The sequence below is a fragment of the Dipodomys merriami genome, unplaced genomic scaffold (assembly GCF_024711535.1).
Source record: "Dipodomys merriami isolate MVZ:Mamm:240054 unplaced genomic scaffold, mDipMer1.0.p SCAF_25, whole genome shotgun sequence".
NCBI classification, from domain to species: Eukaryota; Metazoa; Chordata; class Mammalia; order Rodentia; family Heteromyidae; genus Dipodomys; species Dipodomys merriami.
In genome coordinates, this window is record NW_027203937.1 from 17613967 (window position 1) to 17632929 (window position 18963).

General features: G+C 37.0%; 1 protein-coding gene across 2 annotated transcripts in view; it reads left to right on the plus strand.

The window, feature by feature from the left end:
* The window catches only part of Fchsd2 (FCH and double SH3 domains 2), a 222768-nt gene that overhangs the window by 112763 nt on the left and 91042 nt on the right, over nucleotides 1-18963 (plus strand). For both annotated transcript variants that reach the window (XM_070035064.1, XM_070035065.1), the window contains exons 6-8: nucleotides 3469-3602; nucleotides 7508-7562; nucleotides 8586-8714. In XM_070035064.1, coding sequence (XP_069891165.1) covers nucleotides 3469-3602; nucleotides 7508-7562; nucleotides 8586-8714 — 318 coding nt within the window. The remainder of the gene's footprint in view (nucleotides 1-3468; nucleotides 3603-7507; nucleotides 7563-8585; nucleotides 8715-18963) is intronic.

Genomic DNA, 18963 nt, shown 5'->3' on the forward strand with positions numbered 1-18963 from the left:
CTAGGCAAAAAATTATTGATGAGATTTGAAAATTACTTAACTTGTTTTGTTATAGCTGATAATAATGGTGTTTATGTTCCTTTTAAGGCAGTGTGGAACACTTAGTATATATTGGACATACTTGTCAGGACTTTGGGATTGCAAATGACATAACTACCTCAAATTGCCTTCAGCCAAGATGAGAATGTATTAATTTTTATAACTAAAAATTCTCTAAGACTTGGGCTGACCAGATCCAGGGCACAAATTAGAACCCATTCTTTCTTTCAGTCTGTTGTCTGCTGTCCCCAATGGTTTCATTCTCTCTACCTTGTTGGCCTCAGGTGTATAACTCTTAGCAGTTCTAGATTATTTTCAAAGTTTCAATAAAACTAACAAGATGATTCTCATAGTGAATACATAATTTTACATTCCCACTACAGTATACCAAGGTTTTACTTTCTCTACAACCTTACCAATACTTTGTTTTTTTAAATTAAAATAATAGGTATATGGAGCTGGGAAGGTGGCTCTGTGGTAGAGTGGTTGCCTTGCTTGCATGAAGCCCTGGATTCAATTCCTCAGCACCACATAAGCAGAAAAAGCTGGAAGTGGCCCTGTGGCTCAAGTGGTAGAGTGCTAGCCTTGAGCTGAAGTGCTCAGGGACAGCACCTAGGCCCAGAGTTCAGGCCCCACGACCGACAAAAAAACCAAAACAAAACAAAACAATAAAATAATAGGTGTATCTAACAGATGTGAGATAATATTTCATTGGCGTTATGAGATAATATTTCATTTTGGTTTTGATTTCCCTTTAGTGATATTGAGCAATCTTGTGATTTATTTTTTTCTTCACAATTAGCTTCTTAATTTTATAATTCTATATTTTTTGGGGGGGGGGGTCCGGTTGTGGGGCCTGAACTCTGGGCCTGGGCGCTACCCTCAGCTCTTCAGCTCAAGGCTATTGCTCTACCACTTGAGCCACAGCGCCACTTCTGGCTTTTTTCTTTTTGCTTATGTGGTGCTGAGGAATCGAACCCAGGGCCTCATGCATGCAAAGCAAGCGCTCTACCACTGAACCACCTTCCCAGCCGCTCTATATTTTTTCTTTTAATAATTACCTTAGACATTGCAATATGCCAATTTATTCATTATCTTAAATCAATAATTTTACTATTTTCAAACTTGGTTCCCAGTCCTTTATAATCAACTTTGATTAGTAGTTTACTACTTCATTAACAGTAGAAAAATATTTCAACAGTATAATTCTATTACTTCTGCATTGATGACTTTATTTTGTTAGATTTGTAACTTTGTCCATGTCTTTTACAATTTTTCTATTTCTACCCTGTGTTTCTCTCTCTATTAATTTGAATATTTCCCATTGATCTGCCTGGCAGTGCATTAACACTCAGTTCTAACTTTTTTTTTTTTTTCCGGTCGTGGGGCTTGAACTCTGGGCCTGGGTGCTGTCCCTCAGCTCTTCAGCTCAAGGCTAGCTCTCTAACACTTGAACTACAGCTCCACTTCTGGCTTTCTGGTAGTGTATTGGAGATGAGTCTCATAGACTTTCCTGCTGGGGCTGGCTTTGAACCATAATCTTCAGATCTCAGCTTCCTGAGTTGCTAGGATTACAGGCGTGAACCACTGGCGCCCTGCTTCTAACTTATTTTTTAAACCTATTTTTTTGGAATCTTGATGTATTTTTAACTTCTAGAATTTTTTTTTGATTTGTAAAAAATACATGTTCTGATTCAGATACAGTTCTCCACATTTTTTCCTTTGTCCTCTTTCCCCCTACTCTTGAATCCAGAGCCTTGTGCATATTAAGAAATTGCTGTGGGCTGGGAAGGTGTCTCAGTGGTAGAGCGCTTGCCTTGCATGCCTGAGGCCCTGGGTTTGATTCCTCAGCACCACATAAGCAAAAAGAAAAAAGCCAGAAGTGGCGCTGTGGCTCAAGTGGTAGAGCGCTAGCCTTGAGCTGAAGAGCAGAGGGACAACGCCCAGGCCCAGAGTTCAGGCCCCATGACCGGACCCAAAAAAAAAAAAAAAAAAAAGAAAAAAGAAAAGAAATTGCTGTACTACCACACTACATCCTAACCCTTATCCCTTTCCTTTAGCTTCTCAAATATGTTACTCCTGATCTGTTTCGTAATTCTACTATCTGAACCACTTTGGATAGTTTTTTTTTTTTTTTTTTTTATCAATGCCAGTATTTTAGTTTCATCATTTGGGTCTATAACATTAGTATGCCTCCTAGTGCTGGAGGTTGTAGATAAAAATTATGGAAGCTCTGAGAGACGTTATTTTCAAAGTTTGATAGGCAGATAGAATGCTGAAATTTATAATGAGAAATTATCATAAGAATCACATGGTAGCCTTTTCTAGATCTATTTTTCTGTCAGTTGTGGGGCTTGAACTCTGGGCCTGGGCTCTATTCCTGAGTTCTTCAGCTCAAGGTGAGCACTCTACCACTTCAGCCACAGCATCACAGTGATTAATTGGAGATAAGAGTCTCACAGACTTTCCTGCCCGGGCTGCCTTTAAACCATGATCCTCAGATCTCAGCCTCCTGAGTAGCTAGGATTACAGGCATGAGCAACCAGCACCTGGGATCTAGATCATTTTTTTTATCTGCTAACATTAGCTTATAAGTGAAAACATGAGCCATAATAACCTAAGTCTTTGTACCATTCTTATATTTGCTTGTCCATGCCTTTCTCATTTATGCTAACATTTATTTACTTCCCTTGAAGTAATTCTGATTGAGAGACTGTGAATGTAGCTCAGTGTTAAAGTATATGTTTAGCATATATGGCCCTGAACTATACCCCTAGCACCACACACATGAAAAGAAATAATTGTGATTCAAATTTGTGTAACAGTTTATAGTTTTCAAGTGGCCACAATATCCATTATGGTCTCATTTGATTCTCATCACTGCCCTGACCAGGAGTGTATTACATTTTTCAAATGATAAAACTAAAGCCAAAAATTGTTAGAGAGATTTAGTAAATAGGAACTTGAATGTACTACTTTCTAATTCTAAACTCTATATAGTCTTAAAAAAAAACACAGAAGTCTACAGAAAAAATGTAATTTAACTCCAATACTTTAGTATACTACTTAATTCTCAGACTCCTTTTATCAGCTTTTGTGTTTGCAATCAAACTTATTAAGATTTTGAAGGAATACCAAATGGCTTTATTCACGTGCCTTTATTACCATGATATGTGCAGCAACAAGTTTTTCATAGCTGTTCTTATGCCTTAATGTCAGTCAGCAGCAGAACTGGGTTATTTTGCAAAGCATGATTGTTAGGCAAACTTGATGCTGTTTGATATACTACTTGATATGGAAGTGCCAGCTGTTCATCAGATTTTAATTTATAATTTGAAGGACATTTAAAAGTGCAGATTCTTTTCCAGGGTTTCTTTTCTGTGAACTTGAAAACTAAAATTACAATAATTGCACGTTTATATTTTACAGTGTGTGGACCAGTTGACAAAGATCCAAACTGAATTACAAGAAACAGTGAAAGATTTAGCTAAAGGCAAAAAGAAGTACTTTGAGACTGAACAGATGGCTCATGCAATACGAGAGAAAGCTGACATCGAGGCAAAGTATGTGTTTTTTGCCTTTCTTAGAAAATGATTATGCAAATAAACATTATCTCTGATAATATTTTGTTTTCTGTCAGTACAGACCATAGACTTACTCTTATGGTGTATTGGTTTTTATTTGACCTACATTTGTTTTTCTTTTATATTCGCTAATGTTTATTTTTACTAATATAACAAAATGGAACTTTTTGATTATTAAGCTGAATTTGGAAAGGAAAGAAGATAAATGAGGATTGTGTTTATAGACTTGAAAGCTTATGGAAAATTTTTTTGTTTTTGTTTTTGTTTTTTTGTCGGTCGTGGGGCCTGAACTTTGGGTCTGGGTGCTGTCCCTCAGCTCTTCAGCTCAAGGCTAGTAGCACTCTACCACATGAGCCACAGTGCTGTTTTTTTCTGCTTATGTGGTGCTGAGGAATCGAACCCAGGGCCTCGTGCATGCAAAGCAAGCATTCTACCACTAAGCCACCTCCCCAGCCCTTATCGAAAGTTTTAAGTTGCTATGTTGTCTTAAATTTGGGGCTTAAGAACCTAATATTTATCATGCTAGAATGAATTCAGTTGTAGTTGAAAATATCATGATTCTCCACATGCCATTGAAGGACTGTGGGTATATCAAGTGCACAAGTGCTCTGATCCCCATGAAAATTTGCTCAAGCAGTATATTTTAATTTTGCATGAAATTCTAGTACATATATATTTTAGAATATGTTTTAGCAATTGTGCCAATTTCACTTTCAATGTTTGTAAGTTACAGTCTTTTATTTAGATAATAACAGGAAAAGAAGAAATTGGAAGGGTTTTTTTTTGTTTTTTTTTGTTTTTTTTTTCTGTGGGACTTAAATTCTGGGCCTGGGACTTAAACGCAGCTCTTCAGCTCAAGGCTAGCACTTTGTCACTTGAACCACAGTGCCACTTCCAGTTTTCTGATGGCTTATTGGAGATAAGACTTTCCTGCTGGGTTTGGCTTTGAACCATGATCCTCAGATCTCAGCCTCCTGAATAGCTAGGATTACAGGCATGAGCCACCAGCACCCGGCAGCAATTATTTTTTTAAGGTTATAAAATAAGTAGCATAGCAGAGATTTTTTGCAGTGACAAATTGAAGGTATCTGATCATATATGGTAAGGAAAAAATAAACTTATATTATTGAACTGGACTCAAAAGGTGTATGAGAAGAATTGCTGAGACCCCCTTTCACTGTGCTGACTGCCTCAAAACCTGAGTCTGAACTCCTTGACATGAAATCAGACAACTTTGGACATTTGTAAAAATAGTCTAGCAAGGAAAAGGTGGCTATCTATCATGCTTTTTTTTTTCTACAAAGATTTTAAGTGACTTTGTAAATATCTTGGGAAAATTTAGCGATTACTGGAAAATTTAGTACAAAAGAATACTAAATGAATGTTCATAGAATTCTTGATGTTACCAGAAAGCATGTTAAATCTTTCCCTCAGTTAATTATTTTTCTTGTTTTATTTTTTGAACATACAAATATTTCTTACATTTTCATAGTCACTACACTCTTATTCCCAGTAAAATCTGAAGATTGTAGATTAGGGGAACTTGATTGGGGCTCTCCTGCCATGATGGCTTATAGGAATTCTAGAACTGAGAACACCAAGTTTGTTCAGCTTGTGTAAATACTTAATTTAGCCATGTCCTATAGGATGAAATGAGGATAATGTCAGGACTGTTCCTGAAAAGTACAGACTTGATAGTCATTTAATTCACAGAGCTGATCATAAGGAACTACTTTTTAGTATGGCTCAAATCCAAAATGAGACATTGTAGTTCAGTATGTAATTTTTCTGGAAAATTAATTCAAGTACAAAATAAGAACTACCTTTGTCTTCATTCATTCACTGTTTGGTACAGTTGGTACAGGGTTGATTAGGGTTAGAGTTAGCTTCATGCCATCAAGGAAGTTGGAGCCTAGATTTAGGAAGTACATTTATTCATTAGTAAATACAAAAAAATTAGTATCTGAAGTCATTTACTCAGTAACCTATTATTATAGAAATATGAAGCTGTTAAAACGCATGGAAAATCAAAAGATGAATTTTGCCTCCTGATAAGATGAACCTTTATAGAAACAGTAATGTTTGGATAGAGTCTTAAAGATGAATATGGTTTTCAAAGTAGAGATAGCTACATATGATTTCAAAGATAGTGAGTAGACACCTTAACAGAGACCAGAAAAGCAAGAAGGATGCAGTTTGAAGGAAATGGTGAGCTCCATTTTGGATACATAAATTCTGAAGAGCCTTGGAGAAACTGACTTGGATATTTTTGGTAGGTAGTCAAGTACCCACTCTTAGATGATAATTTGGAACTGAAGATCTCACTTTGGAGGTCAGTTACCTGTCAAATTGGTGTTCTAGGGGTGCAGTCAAATATATATTTAGATGTGATTTTGAATAGGTAAATCCAAGGAAGAGTAGATAGTAAGGTATAGTACATAAAATAGTTCATTATTTGCACAGTGTATAATTTGTCAGAATCTTGTCTGTTTATTCCAGTCTTTGAAGGAAGATACTGTTTTGGTCTTATGTAGGTTGGTAAAGAGCTAATCCAAAAACTTAAATCCTTATTTTGGAAGATGATGGTATACAACTCAGCCTAATTTGGCTAATGACTAGAAAAAGGAGAATGCTTCAGCCACAGTCTTATCCTGAACTAGTGCTCACTTGCCTAAAGTTTGTGATCTTTGCTTTTCTAAATCAAAATGAATAGGAATCTGATAAAAACAAAAAATACATGAAAGATGAATATGACAAAGTAAGAAATATCAGGAATATCTTAGCCCCAACTTTTTGTGTGGGGCCGAGAATAGAACCCAATACTTGTACATGCTGTGCAAATGTTCTATCACTGAGCTATACCCCAGCCCTAGATCCATGTTTTTTCTAACAGGGCAGAAGAGTGGGGTGAATATACGTTCATCACTGATTGCTTTCTTTCTTATTAGAGAGATAAGCAGCTACCTTTGCTGTCTTCTTCACAGTTGCTCTGCAGAGACTGGTTGCTTTGTCTTCCAATCCCAAGTGGTCTGCAGCTGTAATTTATATGAAGGCATAGCTGCCAGCACATGCATTTAATTCTCCCATGGCAATCTCCATGACACCACAGTTAAGACAAACACTGCATCTTCAGAAAAAATCACTTGTCACAAGATCGTTGCTTGTTCCTTTGCATTTGTCTGTTGACTTTCTCTGTATGGTTATCTCTAGTCATTTGGATTCAAACCAATATATTTTACTACTGATTTTTAGATTATAGTTCCCCTCCCAAACTTACAGGAATCAAGAGATATGAACATTACAGTGGGAGATTAAATATAGCAGTGTCCAAGGACCTTCTCTGTAAGTTCAGCAGAATACCTTTTGGAGTGGAGAAAGTATACATAGGCAGGCACCCATACATGAATAACTTCTAGGGGAAGGAATATTGAGAGAAAGAATTTTTTAAAGATTGCAGATTGCACTTTGATGTTGTTATAGCTAATCCTACAGAGCCCTGGAAGCCTACTAATCTTTGCTTTTACAGTTTTGTTGTCTCTTAAGTTTCTCTGACCTTTCTTACAAGAACTAGAATGTGTGAAATTCTATGTTATGGAATAACTAACAGCTCATCATTCTTTTAATTAGGAGACACCAAAGTATTTTCTTTGTTAAATTTTATTTTTGTCATTGAGGATATTTTATTATGTTGATCTCTGTATTTATCATAATATTAAATTCTTCCTGTGATAAAACAATGGCAAATCAACATCACTCTTAATTTTCCATTTTTTAATTAGTTTTAGAATAGTATCTTCCAAAAAAGTTATTTAAAAATTAACTATAATGTTAGTAATTGTACAATTTATAATTTTATTAAACATTCATTTCTATTTTTATTATAGGTCTAAACTTAGTCTTTTTCAATCAAGAATCAGTTTACAGAAGGCAAGTGTAAAGGTGAGGTTTGAAATCGTATATTAATTAATTAAGTAAATAAAGAATTGGATCTTTCAAGGGTGGAAGTGGGTTACTTCTACTTTACAGAATCATTTTAAGGTTGTTTTCATTCAGCTGTCACCACTTTGGATATAAGTTACTTCTCAAGACTATGTTAGGTGTTAGGTTTCTATGCCTTACCTGCTTAGGAAGCGTATTTCTAACTCATAGTATAGGAGACAATGCAATGGCTTTAGGAAGTGCTACAAAAACTAGTTTACTAGCCAGGCGCCGGTGGCTCAAGCCTGTAATCCTAGCTACTCAGGAGGCTGAAATCTGAGGATCACGGTTCAAAGCCAGCCTGGGCAGGAAATTCCATGAGACTCTTATCTCCAATAAACCACTAGAAAACCAGAAGTGGTGCTGTGGCTCAAGTGGTAGAGTGCTCGCCTTGAGCTGAAGAGTGCACGGACAGCACCCAAGCCCAGAGTTCTAGCCCCATGACCGACAAAAAAAAAACAAAAACAAAATAAAAAACTGGTTTACTTAACCTTAAATCCCTGGGCAAGTCTTCTCAGATGAAAATGAGTTTTCCTGGGAGGACTTCAAGCTGTAGAATGTTCAATAAGTTAATACTTACTTTACTACAAGGCTCCCCACCAGCAGGCAGTTCTAGCATATTAGAAGTGTTAATAGTTTAAAAAAACTATTTTCTAACTCCAGTAGATTATTTATGTCTTCCGAGATAAGATAGCTAATTTCAAACCTTTATTTTTCCATTTGCATAAAATGAGCAAAGTATTTCTTTCTCTAGAAAGTTTTAGAAGTATGTTTAAGTGTAACAACTACTTTAAAAGTGTTCTTCTATTATTGTATGTAGACACTATTTTGTTCCTCGAAGTGATGAGTAATTTTATGTATATATAAATGTGTTCTTGACATGGTTATGTTTATTCCTGATGGGAAGCCATTAATTGCCAGCTGGAAATTCATAAGTTCAATAGCAGTTTGCACTGATGGTATTTTTATTTTACTGTGTTCTAGTTGAAAGCCCGACGATCTGAGTGCAATTCCAAAGCTACTCATGCAAGGAATGACTACCTTCTCACACTAGCAGCAGCAAATGCACATCAGGATCGCTACTATCAAACTGATTTACTTAACATTATGAAGGTAATACAGTTTTAATTTCTATGGTAATCTCATTTTGTTAAAAACAAAACTAGTGCCTTAGAGATTTAGTTCCAGTGGGAGAATGTGTGTCTATCTCTGGGTTCAAACCCAGGTACTGTACCAAAACAAAAATCAACTCATGAATATTAGGTATTTGGCATTGAGTCTCTAGTAGTAAGACTACTTTGTATTTTATTGGAATGTATTTGATAGTATTTGGATGACCTATGCTTTAAGTAACTTAGAATTTTTAGTGTTAGAAAATGTTTAGGGCTGGTGATAGAGTTCAGTGATAGAGTGCTTGCCTAACACATGTGAGACCTTGGGATTGATCACCCATACTGCCAATAATAAGTAAATAAAGACAAAAATACTTAAATCCAAAGCATAGTAAAGGGTCCTTAGCTACTGTAGATATTTGCTGTGTAGTGATTATTGATATATAAGATTGGTATATAAAGATATAAGATAATTACTCTTAAACTAGGATACTACTTCTGAGTCATTTCCTTAGAAGCATTAGAATTGATAAAATGTTGGGTCAAAGCAGAATCTTCAAGTACCTTATGAATCACCAGAGAAAGGCTGTATATTACAGGTTTTTTTAAGGTTATATCTTTATTTTCTGAAAGGCATTTCTGTTAAAAATTATAAAAATTATATTTAATGCTTATGCTTATTTTTGTTTTGTGGTCCGGTCTTGGGGCCTGAACTCTGGGCCTGGGCGCTGTTCCTCAGCTCTTCAGCTCAAGGCTAGTACTCTACCTCTTGAGCCACAGCGCCACTTCTGGCTTTTTTCTTTTTGCTTATGTGGTGCTGAGGAATCGAACCCAGGGCCTCAAGCATGCAAGGCAAGCACTCTACCATTGAGCCACCTTCCCAGCCCCTGCATATGCTTTTTTTTTTTTTTTTTTTGGTCGGTCATGGGGCTTGAACTCTGGGCCTGGCCGCTGGCCCTCAGCTCTTCAGCTCAAGGCAAGCGCTCTACCACTTGAGCTACAGCGCCACTTCCGGTTTTCTGGTGGTTTATTGGAGATAGGAGTCTCACAGTCTCTCTTGCCCGGGGCTGGCTTTGAACTGCGATCCTCAGATCTCAGCCTCCTGAGTAGCTAGGATTACAGGCGTGAGCCACCAGCGCCCGGCATATGCTTATTTTTATAGAAAGTATATTTTTATAGTATATCTTTTAAGTAAAGTATTAATTAGAATTTTGGCTATTAGCCATGTTTATTATTAAAGTTGATTTTAAAATCTTTCTAATTTTATCTTTAATATATTAAGGTTTACAGCTGTATTTCATGGTTTTGAATGTCAGTGGGACAAACAAAAGGAAATATCTAGTGGTTAAGTGAAGATATTTCTAACTGTAGGTATTATTTTGAAATGGAGATAGATTGAATGGTAGTATATCCAAACTCCATCCTGGTCTTTCCCCATCTACATAACTTGTATTTTTTTCTAGTTCTAGGCCTTGAACTAAAGACCTGAACTGTTTTGCTTAAGGCTAGCACTCTAGCACTCTACCACTTGAACCACAGCTCTACTTCCACCTTTTTGGTGGATAATTAGAGATAAGAGTCTTACAGACTTTCCTATCCAGACTGGCTTCAAACCACAGTCCTCAGATCTCAGCCTCCTGAGTAGCTAGGATTATAAGCATGAGCTACCAAGACTCAGTTCCACCTATATTTTGAATTTTCATTCAAGATAAAAAAAAAAGAAAGGGAGTAGAGGAGAATAAAACCATTTTAATCTACTGCCACTTGTTCCTGTTACTTCCAGATAAGCCCAACCATGGAGTGCCTCTCTTTCCTTCCTATTTTACCAAGAACTCAAATGTGGGACCAATTCTTTCTCAAAATGCTGTTTTTCAAAATGCTCTTCTCAAATATATGATTCTTAACCATTCTCCAACAAACACAGTTCTATGGTGAAATGGCTTGCTAAGGAATAGGCCATTGAAAATGGGAATGCAGCTGGAGCAGATATTCTTTTTTCCTACAAGGATCTGGAAAAGAAATCAACTCTTCTAGAAACTATAACGTAGAGAGGACATTTTCTGAAACCTTTGCAGACAAACAGGAGTGCTGGAAGAAGTCATTAGATTAGAAACTATTTGAATTTTTTCTTTCGCTTTTACTCCTAAAACTCCCTTTTTAAAATCATCTGTAAAGCTACAACTTTTGCTAATTAGAATACAAGTTAGAATAGTGAAAGACATAGAATTGTTTTAACATTCAAATGAGAACTCTGCATATATTTAACCATACAGTATTGAACCTAGACACGTAGGTGTCTTATTTGGATGTTGTTAGAAATAGTGCTTTACACATAAAAGGACAATTTGGAGACTTAGCCTCTCATTCTCACCTGTTCCTCTAAGGAAATACTGTATAATCAGATTCAAACAATGTATTTACTAAAGACAATTTTTAACACAGCTTGTACTTAAGGTTATGCTATATGCTGTATGTGTCTATCAGCAGATCAGCTTGATAACTACCAGTTGAATGTACTTGACCAGAAGTACTTTATACTTTGGAGAATTTCAGATTTTATTTTTTTATTTGTATGTTTCCTTTTATTTTTAAACATTATAAGGTACAAGCAAGAAAATTTCAGTCATTTACCATTTAAAATTTTGTTTGAGTCATTAACAAATTCAAGTTCTTTCTAGTTTTTAGAGGTTCCATGCAATGCAGATTTATCACCACAGACTTGTTGTAGATTAGAAGTCCAAGAACAGTGTGGCTTAACTGATTCTCTGCTTAGTCTCATCTGGCCAAAATCAAGGTGTTGACAGGATATAATGTTCCTTTCAAGGGTATCTGTGGGTGAATTATCTTCCAAATCCTGGTTGTTAGTAGAATTCTATTCCATGTGATTATAGGACTGAAGTCTCTCTCTCCTAGTTGGCTTTCATCTGGGTGAGTCATTCCCAGCTTTAGAGGTGGCCTGCATTCCTTGGTTTATGGGTCCCTTCTTACATTTTCAAAGCCAGCAAAGCAGATTATAAAATTAAGCATGCTTAGCCTATATAGGTATGTGTGTATATATATTTTTTCAAGAAAACTTTAGTTTTATTTTTCATAGTATGATTTAATTGGTTTTCTTTTTCAAGCCTATTTCTCTTGCTTTACATCCTCTTTTTTTTTACATCCTATTTCTTGGTAAGATTAAACATTTGATCCTATTTCTATTAATACTATATATACCATCCTCAACTCTTTTCACAGCTTTGTCCTTACAGTTATCTGTATGTGTGTTTTTCCTCTCAGTGGCCAAACTGTTCAAATTAGAGGCAACTCTTTTGTCCCCCATAGTTCCCTTCAGTAGCCAGCCCATCTCAGGTTTAGCTGCTAGGGCTCTAAAGTTGTACTCTAATGTGATGGTCCTAGGAATGTATGGAATGAATACATTTTAATGTTCTTTTCATCAGTCACAACAGCCACATTGACTATCATGTTGGATTGTGCAGTTCTGTTGTTCAGAAAAATATGTAGCTTTTTTAGTTTTTGCTGGTTTTTTTTTCCTGTTGCCACTTGCTCTGTCTGGCAACAACTCTGATAACCATTTTTTTTCCTAACATCCACAGCCATGATTAAATTCAAAATTAATTGTGCCTTTGTTTGCACTTTAATTTAGTTGTTCCTCATATGGAAAATTTTCATATGGTAGTTTCCAGTATTACTCTAAATGTTAGGTTTTAATTTTTTCAGTCAATTCTTTTTTAATATGTAGAAATATATTTTATATATTAATTTGTTCTAGTCATACATTTGCATAGCAAATGACTGTAGAGTTTAGTGACCTAAAATAATAACAACATTTATTTTGCTTTTATATCTGTACTTTGGTTAGAACCAGTAGAGATTACTTTACAATTCCATATCATCTAGAATACCTCAAAGACTAGGGTCTGGATTCTAAAAGCTTAACTTTCCAAAGAAGCCTATTACTTGAAGCTTCTATCTTGGCTCTCTTGGCTTTCTCACAATTGTATGATTGGGTTTGCATGACACATGTGAATGAGACAGAGTTAGAGCACACGCTAGGCACAGACCCTGTCACTTTTTATTAAAGTCTACTGTCTCTCTTCTGATGCATTGTATTTATTGAAGCAGTTACAAAGTTTTGACCATTATCCAGGGGTGTTGAAGGATTAGATTTTACTTGTTAATGGAATCTGGTAATGTTATGGAAGTACGCAGGTAACTAGAAGTACTGTTATGACCATTTATTGAAAATATAGTCTGCCAAAAAAAAAGAAAAGAAAATATAGTCTGCCACATGACCTTGTGTCCTGCAACCTTACTGACATAGTTACATCAGTAGATTTTTTTGTGTGTGTGGACTCTTGATAGTTTTTAATAACTATGATCATGCAAAATTGAATAAAGAAAGTTTTCCTTCTTTTCTCCTGATCTATAAGGGTATACCTTACTTGATTGTAGCAACTAAAATCTTGCAAAATGTTAAATAGAAATGGTAGAAGTGAAGCTGGGCACCGGCGGCTCATGCCTGTAATCCTAGCTGTTCAGCAAGCTAAGATCTAAGGATCACAGTTCCAAGCCAATGCAGCCAGGTATGTTCATGAGATTCTTACTTCCATTTAACCATACAAAGAAAAGCTGGAAGTAGAGCTGGGATTCAAGTGGTAGAGTGCTTACCTTGAGCAAAATCACTCGGGAACAGCTCCCAGACCCTAAGTTCAAGCCCTAGGATTGGCACAAAGAAAAGAAAAAAGAAAAAGAAGTAGTGAGAGTAGACAACCTAGTCCTGAGATCTTTTGGGGTCATTAAGAAAACTTTTTTTTTAATTGTGGTTAAAAAGTGCTTAACATAAAATTTGTCATTTTAATCATTGTTAGATAAATAGTTTGTTGGCATTTAGAACACACTTATGCAATAATCACCACCATCTACCCCCAGGATTTTATTATATTTCCAAACGAAAACTCTATAACCAAGTAATTCCCTAGTCCTCTTTCCCTTGTCTCCTGGCTACTACCATTCTACTTCCTGTCTGTATGAATTCCACTACTCTAGGTACCTCATATAAGTGGAATCATTTCCAGACACTAGTGACTCATGCCTGTGATCCTAGCTACTCAGAAGGCTGAGATCTGAGGATAATGGTTGAAGCCAGTCTGGGCAGAAAAGTCCCTGTGTGACTCTTACCCAATTAACCACCAGAAAACTGGAAGTAAAGCTGTGGCTCAAAGTAGTAGAGCATTAGCCTTGAGCAAAAGAGCTCAGAAACAGCACCCAGGCCCTGAGTTCAGTATCCATGATGGACCCCCAAAAAAGGTGAAATAATATAGTATTCTTTTGTGTTTGGTTTATTTCACATAGCATATCTTCCAGATTCATCCATAAGGCACTAGTGTATAGCTCATTGATAAAATGCTTGACTCTCATGTGAGAAGCCCTGGCTTCAACCCAAACCAACCCCCAAAAAGAGATAGAATTATTCATGTTGTAGTATGTATCTGTGTATTATGCCTGTAATACTAGCTCTGAAGGCACTGAGATCTGAGGATCATAGTTCAAAGCCAGCCCAGATAGGAAACTCCACGGGACTCTTTTTTTTGCGGGGGGGGGTTCGGTCGTGGGGCCTGAACTCTGGGCCTGGGCGCTGTGTATTATGTGTATTATGTGTATTATTATGTGTATTATGTTTATTCATCCATTGATGGATAGACACTGAGATTCTTTCCATCTTTGGCTATTGTGAACAATGCTACTATGATTATGGATGCACTCAAGCTTTGAATTCCAATTTTCCATTCCTTTTAATGTATACCTAGAAATAGAAATACTAGATGAAATTGTATTTCTGTGTTTGATATTTGAAGAATCACAATATCATTTTTGCACAAGGGCTGTACTGTTGTACATTTTCATCACCACACAAAAATGCTAATGTTTTTACATCATTTCTGATTCATTCTGCTTTCTCTTCCCTCCCTTCTTCCTTCTCTTCTTTTCCCTTTCTTCCTCCATCCCTCTGTCTTCTCCCTCCTTTCCTCTGTCCTTCTCTCCCAACCTTCCTTTCTTCCTCTCTTCCTTTCCTTACTTCCTGTGAGGGCTGGGCAGTAAGGAATATACTGACTGCTATTACACTGCTTAGATTTATGTCAGCACTCAACCATTGCTTTTTTTGTAGGGGGGTAGTGGGAGGGGCTTGAACTCTGGGCCTGGAGGCTGTCCCTCAACTCTTCAGCTCAAGGTGGGTGCTCTACCACTTGAGCCACAGCTCCAAGTCTGGTTTTCTGGTGGTTTATTGGAGATAAGAGTCTCATGGAGGGGGCTGGGAAGGTGGCTCAGTGGTAGAGTGCTTGCCTTGCATGCATGAAGCCCTGGGTTCGATTCCCCAGTACCACATAAGCAAAAAGAAAAAAAGCCGGAAGTGGTGCTATGGCTCAAGTGGTAGAGCGCTAGCCTTGAGCAGAAATGCTAAGGGACAGCGCCCAGGCCCAGAGTTCAGGCCCCACGACCGAACCCCCCCCCCAAAAAAAAAGAGTCTCGTGGAGTTTCCTATCTGGGCTGGCTTTGAACTATGATCCTCAGATCTCAGTGCCTTCAGAGCTAGTATTACAGGCATAAGCCACCAGCGCCTGGTTAACCGCTGCTTTTTGTAGCATTGGTACAAATGTGAACACAGTGGAAAAGGGAAATATTAATCTTGGTATTTATTTTAAAATTCTTTTGACCTAATGGATCTCCTAAAAGGGTTTCAGCAACCTCCAGTAGCATTCAGAAAACCACAGTTATGGGTCAACATTGGTTAGCTATTCAAGAAGCTGAGATCTAAAGATTGTGGTTTGAAACTAGCCTGGGCAGGAAAGTTCATGAGACTCTTACCTCCAATTTACCACCAAAAAGTCATGAGTGTAGCTGAGGCTCAAATAGCAGACCTCTAGCTTTGAGCACAAAAAAAAAAAAAAAAAGGCTCAGAGACAGTGTCCAGGCCCTGAGTTCAAACCCCAGAAACAGCAAAAATAGAAAAAAACACAATTGTGGTTGAAAACATGACATTGCAAGTGTTGCCAATTTTATTGTTTTGTTTGCTTGTTTGTTTTCGTCGGTCATAGGGCTTAAACTATGAGCCTGGGCGCCGTCCCTCAGCTCTTCAGCTCAAGGCTAGCACTCTACCACTTGAGTCACAGCGCCACTTCCGGTTTTCTGGTGGTTTATTGGAGATAAGAGATTGACTGTCTTGCCTGGGCTAGCTTTGAACCGTGATCCTCAGATCTCAGCCCTTCTTCATGGAGAACTTATCTTCATCTTCTTCATGGAGAACTTACCTTCATACAGTAGGTGGCTTGTCAAGACAGCCTAGCTTTTTTTGGTGAGTAGGATTCAGCAATTGGGTGGTAGAGGATGAAGCTTGGACTTGTAAGAGTAGGAGAGTGGCACAGCCAAAGATAAAAAGAAACTCTGAGTGAAGGGATGGAAAAAGATCTTCCATGCAAATGCACCTTGTAAGAAGGCTGGAGTAGCCATTTTGATATCAGGTAAAATGGACTTCTTATTAAAATCAATACCAAAAGACAAGGAAGGTCATTACATATTAACAAAGGGAATGATCCATGAAGAGGAAATCACGGGTCAATATCTATGAACCAAACAGTGGAGCACCTAAATAGGTTAAACAAATGTTCTTGGACTTACAGAACAAAACCCAAGCACATTAATAGTGGGAGATTTTAACACCTCACTCTCACAAAGGACAGGTCAACCAAACAAAAAATAAGCAAAGAAGTCTCTGAATTAAATAACATAATAACCAAATGGACTTAGCAGACATCTACAGAGTTTTTCACTCAACAATAACCCAATACACATTCTTCTCAGCAGCCCATGGAACATTCTCCAAAATAGATCATATTGGATATCATAGTTGACACAAAGAACCTGAGAAAATACAGGAGGATTTACATAATCCCTTGCATCCTGTCTGACTACAGCAGAATTACTCAAATACATGGAGGGTGAACAGCACACTACTGAATAACACCAGAAGAAATTAGAAAGTTCTTTTTTTTATTTTTATTTTTTATTGTGAAAATACCATACAGAGGAGTTACAGTTACATGGGCAAGGTAATGAGTACATTTCTTATCAAGCATTGTTTCCTCCTCCTCTGTTTCCCCTTCCTATCCATTCCCATTCTTTCCCCCTCCCCCCCACCGTAAAAAGTTCTTATAACTCAATAAAAATGAAAACATATTACAACGGAACCTCTGAGATACAGCAAAAGCAGTGCTGAAGGGAAAGTTTATAGCCCTAAGCACACACAAAGAAAACAGAAACAGCTCAAGTAAACTTCATGATACAATTAAAGCTGCTAGAAAAGCAAGAAAAATTAAATCTAAAGCTAGTAGATGGCGAGAAATAGCAAAAATTAGGGCAGAAATCAATGAGATAGAAATTTTAAAACTATACATAAAATCAATGATGCAAAAGCTGGTTTTTTAAAAAAAATTAATAAAATTGACAGACCACTTGTGAGATTAATAGAAAAAAGAAGAGAGGCAATTCAAATCAACAAGGTTAGAGATGCCATGGGAAAACTATAACAAACATCCAAGAAACACAAATGATTATAAAGAACTCCTTCCAAAATCTATATTCACTAAAGAAAAACCTAGCAGAAATGGAAGAACTTCAAGAAACATACAAACTGCCCAAACTGAACCAAGAAGATATAAATCAACTAAATAAACCAATAGAAGAAGTCAGCAGAAGTCTTCCAACAAGGGAAAGCCCAGGCCCAGATGGAGTCACCACTGAATTCTCTAAGACTTTTAAAGATGAACTAATACCAGTACTCCTCAAGCTTTTCCATGAAATAGAAGCAGACGGGGGTCAATCCCAAATTCATTCTATGAAGCCAATATCACACATTCCAAAACCAGGTAAGTATCCAACAAAAAAAGAGAACTATAGACCAAAGTCTCTAATGAACACAGATGCAAAGCTCCTCAATAAAATATTAGCCAACAGAATCTAGAAACAAATTTTTTAAAATCATACATTTTGACCAAGTAGGCTTCATCCCACAGATGCAAGGCTGGTCTAACATAGGCAAATCAATAAATGTAATTCACCACGTCAACAGAGCTAAGGTCAAGAACCATTTGATCATTTCAATAGATGCAGAAAAAGCCAGATACAACATCCATCCATATTAAAAGCTCTGGAATAGAAGGAACATTGTTTAAAACAAAGCCATATATGACACACCAACAGCCAATATCATTCTAAATGGGGAAAAATTAAAATCATTTCCCCTAAAATCAGGAACAAGCAAGGATGCCCACTTTCTACACCCGTCTTCAACATAGTTCTGGAATTCTTAGCCAGAGCAATAAGGCAAGAAAAGGACATTAAAGGGATCCACATAGGGAAAGAAGAAATTAAACTATCGCGCTGGGAAGGTGGCTCAGTGGTAGAGTGCTTGCTTTGTATGCATGAGGCCCTGGGTTCAATTCCTCAGCACCACATAAGCAGAAAAAGCCAGAAGTGGCACTGTGGCTCAAGTGGTAGAGCTCTAGCCTTGAGCTAAAGAGCTGAGGGACAGTACCCAGGCCTAGAGTTCAGGCCTCACCATTGATAAAGAAAAAAAAAAGAAATTAAACTATCTCTATTTGCAGATGATGCAATCTTATCTCTGAGGGACCCAAAACCTCCACCCTCAAACTCATAGAACTAATTGACCAGTTTGGCAAAGTAGCAGGGTACAATAATAACCCCTGAAAATCAATAGCCTTTCTATACATCAACAGTGTACAAGCAGAAAGGGAAATCATGAAAACAACCCCATTTGCTATAGCCTTTTAAAAAAAATCTAGAAGTTAACCTAACCAAAGATGTAAAAGATCTGTCTAGTGAAACCATAAAAATCTAAAGAAAGAAATCAAAAGAGGACACCAGAAAATGGAAAGAACTACTATGTTCATGGATAGGTAGAATCGATATTGTGTACTGCCAAAAATTATATGCAAATTCAATGCAAACCCCATTAAAATCCCAATGATGTTCTTTACTGAAATAGAGAAAACAATCAAAAAATTCATATGGAACAACAAAAAAACCTAGCCAAATCAATTCTAGGCAAAAGAAGCAATGCAGGCAGTATTACAATACCAAATTTCAAGCTCTACTATAGAGCCATTAACAAAAAAGCTTGGTATTGGCACAAAAATAGACCTGAAGATCAATGAAACAGATTAGAAGTCCCA